This window comes from Vigna umbellata, chromosome 9 (genome assembly GCF_029865625.1).
Source record: "Vigna umbellata cultivar VRB3 chromosome 9, Vumbellata_1.0, whole genome shotgun sequence".
NCBI classification, from domain to species: Eukaryota; Viridiplantae; Streptophyta; class Magnoliopsida; order Fabales; family Fabaceae; genus Vigna; species Vigna umbellata.
Window position 1 is genome coordinate 27595216 of NC_142173.1, and position 13908 is coordinate 27609123.

Below are 13908 nucleotides of genomic sequence, written 5' to 3' on the forward strand. Positions count from 1 at the left end.
GGGTTACGTAGTTCTTTTGGAGATTGGAAAGCTTGTTTGAGAAATTGTTTAGAAAATTTGTTTGGAAAATGATTACGGATAAATTTGGATTTTTGGGAAAATGAACCTGACAAGGTCTAGCCTTGCTCCTACGTATCTCCACTTTTGATGGAGAATCAAGGATCACGTAGTTCTGGCTAGAAATTGTCTGTTGCCTTGAAATTGTTGATGTTTTTAGTTTTGAAGATTTTTATTTTTTGATATTTTTATAAAATAAACGGAAAAGATATTTAGCACAAGGACGATGCGTGCGTGCGATTACACGTGTGCTCAACCTTTAAAATATTTTTGTAATTTTATTTAAGAAAGAAGAAAAGGTTTTTAGCACGAGGACGATGCGAGCGATCACACACGTGCCTAACCCTTAAATATATTTTTTTGTATTTTTTATAAAAGAAAGGGAAAAGGTTTTTAGCACGAGGACGATGCGAGCGATCACACACGTGCCTAAGCTTAAAATATATTTTTTTGTATTTTTTATAAAAGAAAGGGAAAAGGTTTTTAGCACGAGGACGATGCGAGCGATCACACACGTGCCTAAGCCTTAAAATATATTTTTTTGTATTTTTTATAAAAGAAAGGGAAAAGGTTTTTAGCACGAGGACGATGCGAGCGATCACACACGTGCCTAACCCTTAAAATATATTTTTTAAGATTGAGGATATTAAGTACTAGGCTAATGCGAACGATCGCACGAGTACTCATATCATTATTTAATTTTTAGATTTTTTACTTAATATTTTTATTTTTATTTTACAATTTTATAATATTAAAATAATATTTTCATAACTGTTTATAATAAAATTGTGAAAACAGTAACAATTTTTTTCGTAAGGTTTAATATAAAATAAGAAGAATATTTCGTAAGTATTTGAAATGCCACAATGATATTATTTACCTAACTATTTACAAAAATACAATGTTATTTACATAAGTATTTAAGATAAAATTATAAAATATAAAATAAAAGTGTTATTGCTACTGACGTGAATACGCTTAAAGAGACCTAAAATTGAAACCAATTAAATTTTATTCTAGTTACTAAAAGGGTACTAAATAATTAAGAAACACCAAAGCTATATTTTTTGTATTTTATAATCTATATAATAAAAGGCTAACAAAATCAAAATTTCATTTATTTATTTGCAACGAAGATGTTACAGATATCCTAAAACGATTTTTTTTTATAATTTTATTTTTTATATGATTCTTATTGGATATTTTCATTAGAAAAGCAAGTATGGGTGCGGTAGAATACAACAAACAAACAAGCCTAATAAAACTAAAGCACAACACAAAGGGATTGGGGTTATCTTACAAAAGGTCCCATGCAGCAGTAACAAAATCACAACAGCATAAAATTAAATTCAAATAATAATCAAAACAAAAAGGCTAAAAAAAACCAGGGGTATGTGGTCCAAGCCCACAAGGATAAGGGTGCAGCAATGAATTTGTAGGGTAATGTTGGTGAATGTTAGTGCCGAAGGCCCATTTTCTATTCCCAAATCAGAAAGCGCTTAGGGTTTTTTTCCTTCCGCGTAGAACCAAAGGAGAGGCTTAGGGGCTTCCTTGTTCACGAGAACTCCACGGCTCCAGACTAGCGCTGCCGCACATCTCCTTGGCCGGCCAAAAGTCACCGTCGGTGGTGTCTCCTGCGCCGGAAACGTTGCCGCCGTTCGTGGCGGTCTAACCTTTCATTCTTCCTCTGTTTCTCTTCTCCTCTTCTCTCTGTTTCTGTGCTTTGTATTTTGGTGCTAGCAATGGAGGTGATGAAGCTTAGGGATTACTTATTCTCTATTTTTCAGGTGAATGTTTTTTTCTGTCTCTGTGTTTGGGATTTTGATAGTTGGAAGATGAAGTGGAAGTTGGACGGGATGATGACTTTCTGTGATGCGCGTGATGGAGGAGGAAACGGTCAAAAATTTGATTGCTCGGAGAAGAAGATTAGTTATCAGTGAAGATAACCGTGGAGGCTTATGATTGCTGTAGTCATCTCTGTGTGGTTGGGTTTAGACTTTTGTTTTTTGCAGGTTAACGGCATTGGGGATTTTGGTGGTATGAGGAGGGGTTGTATGCAAAGGGTTCTTTCCTTTTTACTGTTGGGTTGGTCTATTCACTAGCAACGTGATGTAAACGACTCAGACATATGCAAAATCAAACATGAAACAACTTTCAACGCATCCAACCATATGATGATGCAAGTGTGCTAGGTGTGAGCAAGGTGCACTTACCTCTTGGAGCTCCCTTATTGGCCAGCCCGATCCCTCCGATGATCTCCTCCTTTCTCTCTGTAGGTGAATTCCCGAAATGCTGTTACTCGATGATGATAGGTTCTTGGTTTTTCAGTGTCTTTTTCCTGCCCTCCGTTCTCTCTAGCTTTTTTTTTTCTCTCTTCCTCCTGCTTTTTCCTTTTGACTGTGTTTTTAACCATTTTGAAAACCAGCGAGCTCTTTTTCTACTGCTTCTGGGAGCTCTAGCATATCCTCTGACCTCAGATCTTCCTTTGTCTTTTTTCTTCTTCATGTTTAAAATGGATCAGCTGGGAAAGCCATTCAGACATCCTTTCCCTCTTTGATGTATGATGGCAACTCTCCATAAGGAGTTTTAGCAATAGGGACCAGAACTTTCTCTTGCCGCTGGCGTGTTTTTAGCATTAATCTGTAATGTTGCAGTTGCTTTTCTTTGCAGAGAAAGGCTTGGTTGACCTTTGTGTTTAGTGTCTTGTTTTCTTTTCTTTTTTCTTTTCTTTTTTTTCTTAGATTTTTGTTTGTTAACGTTTAACTAAAAACATTTATATAAAATAAAACTTAAACAGTAAAAAGAAACTAACATAACAAAGGATAAAACGAAATAACTCTAAATAATAAAATGTAAAATAAAAATAAAATTAAATTAAATTAAATAAAACAATAAAATTAAATTAAAATTAAATAGTATAAAATGAAACAAAATGATGAAAAGATATAAAAATGAGATAAAATAAAACAAAGCAAAAAGTAAGAAACATTTTATTTAGTCACCCGGACGAAATTGGGTGTTGACAGCTGCCCCTCTTTACTTAGATATTACTAGATAATATGAAAATTTAAAATTTCCATATTATCAAAGTAAAAGCTAAGTAAAGATATAAACACTGATTTCGTCTGGGTTTCAAAGGAGGCAAAAAGAAAGAGGATTAGTACAAAGCAAATTCAAGACAAATGTGAGATTATAGAAGAATTCGACTATTTCCTAGTAGAGGACAGAAATGAAAAGAAAAACTTGAGCGCAGAATGCCAAGTAAACTGGGCTTCGGGGCCAGTGTGGAAACTGGGCTTGGGAGCCAGTATAGAAATTGGGCTTTGGGGGGCAGTGTTGAAACTGGCTTTGGGGGCCAGTGTTGAAAACTGGGCTTTGGGGCCAGCGCGAAAACTGGGCTTGGGGCCAGTGTTGAAACTGGGCTTTTGGGGGCCAGTGTAGAAACTGGGCTTTGTGGGCCAGTGTAGAAACTGGGCTTTGGGGCCAGGCGGAAATTGGGCTTTGGGGGCCAGTGTTGAAACTGGGCTTGGGGGCCAGTGTGAAACTGGGCTTTGGGGCCAGGCGAGCTGGGCTTTGTGGGCCAGTATGGAAACTGGGCTTTGGGGGCCAGTGTAGAAACTGGGCTTTGGGGGCCAATGTGAAAATTGGGCTTGGGGGCCAGTGTGAAACTGGGCTTTGTGGGGCCAGTGTAGAAACTGGGCTTTGGGGGCCAGGCGAGTTGGGCTTTGTGGGGCCAATGTGAAAATTGGGCTTGGGGGCCAGTGTAGAAACTGGGCTTTGTGGGCCAGTGTGGAAACTGGGCTTTGGGGGCCAGTGTTGAAACTGGGCTTGGGGGGCCAGTGTTGAAACTGGGCTTTGGGGGCCAGTGTAGAAACTGGGCTTTGGGGCCAGTGTAGAAACTGGGCTTGGGGGCCAGTGTGGAACTGGGTTTTGTGGGCCAGCATGGAAACTGGGCTTTGGGGGCCAATGTTAAAATTGGGCTTTTGGGGGCTAGTATGGAAACTGGGCTTTGTGGGCCAGTATGGAAACTGGGCTTTGGGGGCCAGTGTAGAAACTGGGCTTTGGGGGCCAATGTGAAAATTGGGCTTGGGGGCCAGTGTGAAAACTGGGCTTTAGGGGCCAGTGTAGAAACTGGGCTTTGTGGGCCAGGCAAGCTGGGCTTTGTGGGCCAGTGTAGAAACTGGGCTTTGGGGGCCAATGTGAAAATTGGGCTTGGGGGCCAGTGTTGAAACTGGGCTTTGGGGGCCAGTGTAGAAACTAGGCTTTGGGGCCAGTGTAGAAACTGGGCTTGGGGGCCAGTGTGGAACTGGGCTTTGTGGGCCAGCATGGAAACTGGGCTTTGGGGCCAGTATGGAAACTGGGCTTTGTGGGCCAGTATGGAAACTGGGCTTTGGGGGCCAGTGTAGAAACTGGGCTTTGGGGGCCAATGTGAAAATTGGGCTTGGGGGCCAGTGTGAAACTGGGCTTTGTGGGGCCAGTGTAGAAACTGGGCTTTGGGGGCCAGGCGAGCTGGGCTTTGTGGGGCCAATGTGAAAATTGGGCCTGGGGCCAGGCAAGCTGGGCTTTGTGGGCCAGGTAAAACTGGGCTTGGGGGCCAGTGTAGAAACTGGGCTTTGTTATTTTCGGAATTCTTGAAAGCTGTAATTTTGTGAAATGTTTTGTAATTTTGATAGAAATTTGATTTTCGAAAAGACGTCAAGGTGTTGAAACCTTCATTACAAATCGTTAAAATCTTGATGCAAGATCAGGATGTCAAGACCCTAATATGAGAGAAAAAGCTTGATCGACCTGAAAAATATGGCTTGAAAGAGAAAATCTAAATGTTACTCTTTTTGTGTTTTTTTAAGAAAGATTCGATAACCATTCATATGAATGAAGAAGGTTTCGATCAGAAGGACTTTCTTTTTGATGGATTGATGGCAACTTATGTTATGCACATATGAAAACATTTGCTTTGTTTTGTGTTGCTTTTTTTTTGCTTGAGTCAATTGTCTTACTTGCAATCATCAAACTGGTCATTGTTTTCAATGATTCGAAAAGCGAGGAATGTCATACATCCGAGATCTGACTTTGAGATTATTACATTTTGACTTTTTCTTCCGAGACATTAACGCGCACATGCTTGAATTTACTGGCAAGTGAAGAATGAGAGTTGTTTAGAATGGTTTGGAAGAGAATGGGATAGCCGTGTGAACACATCATTCCTTATACACTGCTTAAAGGAGAAGTAACCCATGAATGCAAAGTGAAATAAGATACCCAAAAGCTGCCCCAATTCGGTGTTTGGAAAAGGAGCACAGGTATGGACCCATGATAGCTAGGGTGAAAAATTCAAGTGAGATCTGCAAAGCTGCCCCAGCCTTGAGATTATGGGTTGATGAATTTCAAGGAAAAAAAATGTGTGGTGAGGTCCGCCTAGCTGTTCTAGTTTTGTTTTTTTTTTTTTTGGCATGAGGTTTTGTTTGGAAGAGGTAGTGGGCATGAAAGGATCGGCTAAAAGGATGGCCTAAATTGGTTTGATTTTCTTTTATATGCTTCTGGCTAGTTGGCAAAGAGATCCCTTCTTCCCGAGACATTACTTTTTCCGTTTTTTCATTCATTTTCAATTTTTTTTGTTTTTTTTTTGAAGACATTGCAAGTCATTTCGTCTTGTCGCAAAATTAAACTTTATGAAAATTTGAGCAAACATTATTCAATTTGTGTGGACTTTATTAGGCTTGTAATGTGGCTAGGGCTAGAAGGTATTGAAAGAAAGGGTTAAAGGCCCAAATGAATGCTTGTCGGTTATTTTTTTTTGAAACAAGGGTTATCATCTAGGCATCTCATCAGCTATTTGACTTTTTGAGCACTTTGCTTCTTTTCCTTGAACTTTGTTTTTTACTCTTTTCAATTATCACCACTTTGTGATATTTTTTGTTTTTGTTTTTTTTTTTTTTTTTGTTTACCCTTATGAAGGATTCTCTTCATTTGATTACTGAGTGCTCTTTATTTGTACACTGAGTTGACTCCTACTGAAGATAACCCTTGCTTGGGAAATTTTTTGTAAAGGAATTTATTTTTGGCTCAAACGGGGTAACAATGGTTATAGTTTTTGCTTTTTGGATAAAAAAATGGCCACACATCATTTCAAATTCTGATTGCTTTATTTTCAAAAGATTAATTCTAAAACTAGATGACTTCAACATGAGTTCTTTTTTCCTTTCTAGACTGCCCTTTCAGGTTTTCAATCTAGTGGGCTTATTTTCTTTTTGGAAGTTCTTTTGTTTGTCTCAATGGATTCAGGGATCACCCAACTGGCACAAGCGAGAGTAATTTTGGTCAGACCAATCTGCCCCAGTGTAAAGGTTCACTTTGTTAGTGAGGGCAGTGATAGTGTTTGTTGGGGAAAATCCTTTATTTTGGAAAAGGTAAATGGCGAAGGTTTTCAAGCAACATGCGCACAAACGTCTCGACAAAAAACGTCAAATTGTTATTTTTGATTCAACATTTAACCTCGGAATAATCTGACACTGCAACTTTTGTTTTCGATTATCATTTTTTTATTCCTTTTTTGCTATTTTTGAAAAAATAAGAGTTTGATGATTTACAAGAAAGACGAGTGACTCAAGATTGCCTTCATCATTTTTTGTTTTTTCAATTTGTTCTTTGCGGCTTTCGTTCTCCACGACACCCTATTAGGACATGATTTCCAGTAAACCTTGGAGATACCTCGTAATGAAAGTTCACATTAAAAGTCATGGATGGAAACATGATATCAATGGGCATTGCCCTCATAGCAAGACAAATCAAAACACGAGCAAAACAACATCAATTTCGCCTTTTACAATAACCTATGCTTTCCCACATAGTCCTAGAGTCCTCTTCACTTGTTCATGGCATTTGTAAAGGCGAACTCGCGCCTTGTCAGAGCGCTGGATTGACTTTCTTCAAACTTTAAGCATCCTGAATCGATTAAAGATTGCACTTTATGCTTTAGAGCCTTGCATGCCTCTGTTGAATGTCCACGCGCTCCTTCATGATAATCACACCTGGCATTTATGTTATAGTTCTTTGGGTAAGGAGGTCGTACAGGCCTGGTGGGACAAACCTCTATGAGGTTGTTGCGGAGAAGATCTGGTAGTAGCTCTGTATAGGTCATGGGGATAGGAGTAAAGTTGGCGACCTTTTCGTCACGATTGTAATTTCTTCGCTGAATGGCTTGATTGGACCCATAGGAATGTGACACTTGAGGATAGGCAGTAAAATGTGAATTAGCTCTTCGTTCTTCATGTCTAGGACCATACTCATTTAAACTTGCTACTAGCTCTGGGCCTAGTGCAATTTTTCCATTTCTTATGCCACCCTCAACCCTCTCTCCAATTACTACTATGTCAGCAAAACTTGAGGAGACGCTGCTTATCATGTGTTCATAAAATGGTGGTTGTAGAGTATTCAGAAATATGGTAGTCATCTCCTTGTCACTCAGAGGCGGTTCTACTTGAGCAGCAATTTCTCTCCACCTTTGGGCATATTCTCTGAATGATTCAGACTCTTTCTTCAACATGTTCTGCAATTGTACTCTATCGGGTGTTAGATCTTTATTATATTCATACTGCCTTAGGAATGCATCAACCAGATCTTTCCATGAGTAGATGTGAGTCGTTTCTAAGCGCATGTACCAAGTTAAAGCCACGCCAGTTAAACTTTCTTGGAAGAAGTGAATCAAAAGTTTTTCATCGTTGGCATAAGCTGCCATTTTTCTGCAGTACATGGTTACATGGCTCCTTGGGCAAGTATTTCCCCGATATTTCTCAAACTCTGGCAACCTAAACTTTAGAGGTATCACCACATCAGGAACTAAACATAGTTTTCTAGCATCTCCAAATTCAAAACTTCCTTCGCCCTCTATGGCTCTCAACCTCTTCTCAAAGACTTCTAATTTACTCTTGTCGTCCTTAAAATCTGCTGGTGTAACGACATAAGATGAAGACTTCGTCTCGGGTTGTTTTTCCATTATCATGCTCTCAGTACCTGGTTGGATCGTTTTCCCAGGAATTGTGAAAGTGGTTGCCCCAAGCTCGTCTTCTACTTCAACTGCATTATCTTCAGCCTTTTGAACGTCAAGGTGTTCCAATTCCACTCCTGAGGGTGGAGTGTAATTCGGGGGAAGACCATAGGAAGGGAAAGTTTGTGCCTCTGGAACTGTTTGTTGTGGTTGTTGTGCGCACGAATCTCCAGGGCTTTGTAAGGCATTCAAAGCCTCTAAGATTTGACTCATTTGTCCCTTCAGCTGTTGGATATCGGCTTTCATCCCCTCTTGAACTTCTCCTTGGTTCTCCATGATTTTTCCACTGGTTCGTGTCCCTTAGGGTGTTTTGGAGACTTAGCCGTATTATTATTTTTAAATCTGAATTTCATTAGATGAAATAAATTAAGAAAAAGAAAATAAAAACGAAAAGAAAAAGAGTAAAGACAAAGTGACGCAATTACTATAGTAAGAAATTATAAAGATGTGAAAACATTGCCAAATGTATAATCTGGAAATTAACATGAAACAAAGCCAATAGGACAGTTCATCCACAACATTTAAGTTCACCACATGTGAGGTATCACGATCAATTATCACGAGCCTCAGCCATCACATTCTTCATTTCTCTCATCAGTTTCTTGCAGTAATTGAGGAAAGTTTCGACCTTCTTAGGCGGATTAAAGATCGGCATTACAGATTCAGCATCAGCTAATAACTTAGGGACATCCTTAATGGCTTCATTAGCAAGGGAAGCTAGTTGTGAGAAACTTCTCTTCCAGTTTTCTATAACTCGCCCTTGTTCAACGGTATACTCCTTCATCTGATTCATCAACTCTTGATGTTTCTTCTCTGATTCAGCCCGATGCCAACGTTCCTTCTTCCGTTTTGTCACTACTGCTTTTATCCACTGCTCGTCATTTTGAAATTGTTTTTCACAATTTGGGTAGGTGAAATTAACGTGAATTACAACTTGATTGTCTTAACCCTTTCTATGTTCCCTTTCCTAAGGAAAACTTTCATTAATAATCCATAATCTTGAGCCTCCCTCCGACCATTGCCCCAAGTGTCTCTAACCTGATGAAGCAATTCAGCAAAGGTTCCTTCCTCTTAAGATCTGCGATATGGCCAGAGATGCAGGCGTGGGCGCTACCCAGATTGCTTTTGTGCTAACACAGTATTGTGATTAGTACAACATCGAATACCCATGAGGGGTACATTAGGGTACTTCCCGCAATGATATATGATTTGTGGTCCTTGCTGCCTAGAAAACACGTCATTTAAACCTTTCCTCCTCTAAGCCCGCATAGAGTTGCGCTCATTCATTTGCCTCTTTCATCTTTGGTTTACACCGCAGTAGCTCCTCCATAGGACACGTGGCATTCAAGGCTCCCTTACTCATCCGAGAGATGAACCATGCATGCACCACCGGTAAGCAACATAACATCTTCCTGTCCTTTAGCTCATAACAACTATGAAGGGTCCCATAAACTTCAGCTAGGATAGCAGTGATTGGATTCTCATAGCGCTCTTTATAACCCACAAATGCATTCATGGCGGCGTAGTCGATGAAGTGAAACATCTCAATGGTGGTTCATAAGACTGGGCTAAAAGAGTAATGGCCGGTGTTTGTACTTCCACCTCTAACAGGCTCAACAAATTCCCATATTCCTTCCTGAATGCATCCTTTTGGGTTGTCTCCATTTTCTTCCGCAGTTCTCTCAGGCAATCCATATTACCCTCCTTTACTTCAATGGCTATCCTTTCCTTTAAAATTTCTGAACTTGAACCCCCCTTGACTTCAGATCTCATGTTAATTTCCATTTTATCTCAAAGGCTTAATCACAAAATTATAATTTCCTGACTAGAACCAGTGACAAGACCATAAAAATGCATGAGAAAAAGAAAGAAAAGAAAGAAAGAAAAAAAATGTATCAAAAGATATAGTGATATGTACAATGTGTTGGATTTTATTAAGCAACAATGAGGATTATAAGATTGCACACATCTCCCTTTGTGTCCTACTGAAGGTTGAACACTTAAGATCCAAGGTTAAGTATATGAAATCTCACAAGGATGGTTACCTGAACCTAAAGATCAACGGCCACTAGAGCTATGGCCCCCTTCATAGTATCTCCACAACAGTCGAGTAATCAACTAGATGCGGAGACACAAGTGAAGAGAACAAACTCTAGCTGGGGTTCTCACGATAACCAAACAGGAAGTATGTCCCAAATGGCACCGCTACACAACCCCTCTATTTCTAAGCTACGCTCAGACCCGGGTATAGGGCCCCACTCATGATGTGTATAATGTGTGTGTGCGAAGGGAGAATGCAATTGTACACCCCAAACCCTCACCTGCAAAACAACCAGAAGATTCCCAGGCAGATATAACACATTTTCTACCCTAGGGTTCAATATCCAACAAGCAAATTTATTCACATGCGATTATTCAAATATCAAAGATAGATAAAGAAAAAGGGAAGAAAAACATAAAGAAAAACCACATTGAATTCGCGCATATAGTTAAATGGCTTGACTATCTAAAAAAGGTCCCCAGTGGAGTCGCCATCTGTCGCAACCGGAATCGCGACGGGACGACGATCCAAAAAAGGAAACGGGTTTTGAAAAAGAGATTTGGAGTCGCCACCATAGTTTATTCTGGAAAACTACGGAAAAACCATAAAAATGATAAGGCATGGTCTACAAGAACCAGATTCTAGGCTCGGGAGTCGGTTACGTGTAGGGAAGGTATTAGCACCCTACAACGCCTGCCCTAAGGCAGTACCTTTAGCTAAATACGCGAATATGATGTGTTTTTCAAAATGTTTAACTATCCCCTAAAATACAACTCTAAAGAAGCAAAATATATTTTTTAGTTTTTTGGGCCCGACAAGGATTGACCTTGCTCCTACGTATTCTCATTCAGAATGAGAAATCAGGGTTACGTAGTTCTTTTGGAGATTGGAAAGCTTGTTTGAGAAATTGTTTAGAAAATTTGTTTGGAAAATGATTACGGATAAATTTGGATTTTTGGGAAAATGAACCTGACAAGGTCTAGCCTTGCTCCTACGTATCTCCACTTTTGATGGAGAATCAAGGATCACGTAGTTCTGGCTAGAAATTGTCTGTTGCCTTGAAATTGTTGATGTTTTTAGTTTTGAAGATTTTATATTTTTTGATATTTTTATAAAATAAACGGAAAAGATATTTAGCACAAGGACGATGCGTGCGATCACACGTGTGCTCAACCTTTAAAATATTTTTGTAATTTTATTTAAGAAAGAAGAAAAGGTTTTTAGCACGAGGACGATGCGAGCGATCACACACGTGCCTAACCCTTAAAATATATTTTTTTGTATTTTTTATAAAAGAAAGGGAAAAGGTTTTTAGCACGAGGACGATGCGAGCGATCACACACGTGCCTAACCCTTAAAATATATTTTTTTGTATTTTTTTATAAAAGAAAGGGAAAAGGTTTTTAGCACGAGGACGATGCGAGCGATCACACACGTGCCTAAGCTTAAAATATATTTTTTTGTATTTTTTATAAAAGAAAGGGAAAAGGTTTTTAGCACGAGGACGATGCGAGCGATCACACACGTGCCTAAGCCTTAAAATATATTTTTTTTGTATTTTTTTATAAAAGAAAGGGAAAAGGTTTTTAGCACGAGGACGATGCGAGCGATCACACACGTGCCTAACCCTTAAAATATATTTTTTAAGATTGAGGATATTAAGTACTAGGCTAATGCGAACGATCGCACGAGTACTCATATCATTATTTAATTTTTAGATTTTTTACTTAATATTTTTATTTTTATTTTACAATTTTATAATATTAAAATAATATTTTCATAACTGTTTATAATAAAATTGTGAAAACAGTAACAATTTTTTTCGTAAGGTTTAATATAAAATAAGAAGAATATTTCGTAAGTATTTGAAATGCCACAATGATATTATTTACCGAACTATTTACAAAAATACAATGTTATTTACATAAGTATTTAAGATAAAATTATAAAATATAAAATAAAAGTGTTATTGCTACTGACGTGAATACGCTTAAAGAGACCTAAAATTGAAACCAATTAAATTTTATTCTAGTTACTAAAAGGGTACTAAATAATTAAGAAACACCAAAGCTATATTTTTTGTATTTTATAATCTATATAATAAAGGCTAACAAAATCAAAATTTCATTTATTTATTTGCAACGAAGATGTTACAGATATCCTAAAACGATTTTTTTTTATAATTTTATCTTTTTTATATGATTCTTATTGGATATTTTCATTAGAAAAGCAAGTATGGGTGCGGTAAAATACAACAAACAAACAAGCCTAATAAAACTAAAGCACAACACAAAGGGATTGGGGTTATCTTACAAAAGGTCCCATGCAGCAGTAACAAAATCACAACAGCATAAAATTAAATTCAAATAATAATCAAAACAAAAAGGCTAAAAAAAAACCAGGGGTATGTGGTCCAAGCCCACAAGGATAAGGGTGCAGCAATGAATTTGTAGGGTAATGTTGGTGAATGTTAGTGCCGAAGGCCCATTTTCTATTCCCAAATCAGAAAGCGCTTAGGGTTTTTTTCCTTCCGCGTAGAACCAAAGGAGAGGCTTAGGGGCTTCTTCCTTGTTCACGAGAACTCCACGGCTCCAGACTAGCGCTGCCGCACATCTCCTTGGCCGGCCAAAAGTCACCGTCGGTGGTGTCTCCTGCGCCGGAAACGTTGCCGCCGTTCGTGGCGGTCTAACCTTTCATTCTTCCTCTGTTTCTCTTCTCCTCTTCTCTCTGTTTCTGTGCTTTGTATTTTGGTGCTAGCAATGGAGGTGATGAAGCTTAGGGATTACTTATTCTCTATTTTTCAGGTGAATGTTTTTTTCTGTCTCTGTGTTTGGGATTTTGATAGTTGGAAGATGAAGTGGAAGTTGGACGGGATGATGACTTTCTGTGATGCGCGTGATGGAGGAGGAAACGGTCAAAAATTTGATTGCTCGGAGAAGAAGATTAGTTATCAGTGAAGATAACCGTGGAGGCTTATGATTGCTGTAGTCATCTCTGTGTGGTTGGGTTTAGACTTTTGTTTTTTGCAGGTTAACGGCATTGGGGATTTTGGTGGTATGAGGAGGGGTTGTATGCAAAGGGTTCTTTCCTTTTTACTGTTGGGTTGGTCTATTCACTAGCAACGTGATGTAAACGACTCAGACATATGCAAAATCAAACATGAAACAACTTTCAACGCATCCAACCATATGATGATGCAAGTGTGCTAGGTGTGAGCAAGGTGCACTTACCTCTTGGAGCTCCCTTATTGGCCAGCCCGATCCCTCCGATGATCTCCTCCTTTCTCTCTGTAGGTGAATTCCCGAAATGCTGTTACTCGATGATGATAGGTTCTTGGTTTTTCAGTGTCTTTTTCCTGCCCTCCGTTCTCTCTAGCTTTTTTTTTTCTCTCTTCCTCCTGCTTTTTCCTTTTGACTGTGTTTCCAACCATTTTGAAAACCAGCGAGCTCTTTTTCTACTGCTTCTGGGAGCTCTAGCATATCCTCTGACCTCAGATCTTCCTTTGTCTTTTTTCTTCTTCATGTTTAAAATGGATCAGCTGGGAAAGCCATTCAGACATCCTTTCCCTCTTTGATGTATGATGGCAACTCTCCATAAGGAGTTTTAGCAATAGGGACCAGAACTTTCTCTTGCCGCTGGCGTGTTTTTAGCATTAATCTGTAATGTTGCAGTTGCTTTTCTTTGCAGAGAAAGGCTTGGTTGACCTTTGTGTTTAGTGTCTTGTTTTCTTTTCTTTTTTCTTTTCTTTTTTTTCTTAGATTTTTGT

At 38.9% G+C, this 13908-nt stretch overlaps 1 protein-coding gene across 1 annotated transcript; it reads right to left on the minus strand.

Moving 5' to 3' along the window:
* Positions 1-6919: 6919 nt before the first annotated feature.
* LOC148193118 (uncharacterized) lies at positions 6920-8377 on the minus strand. Its single transcript, XM_088099359.1, has one exon. The coding sequence runs from the start codon at positions 8375-8377 to the stop codon at positions 6920-6922; it is 1458 nt and encodes a 485-aa protein (XP_087955485.1).
* Between the last annotated feature and the right edge of the window lie 5531 nt (positions 8378-13908).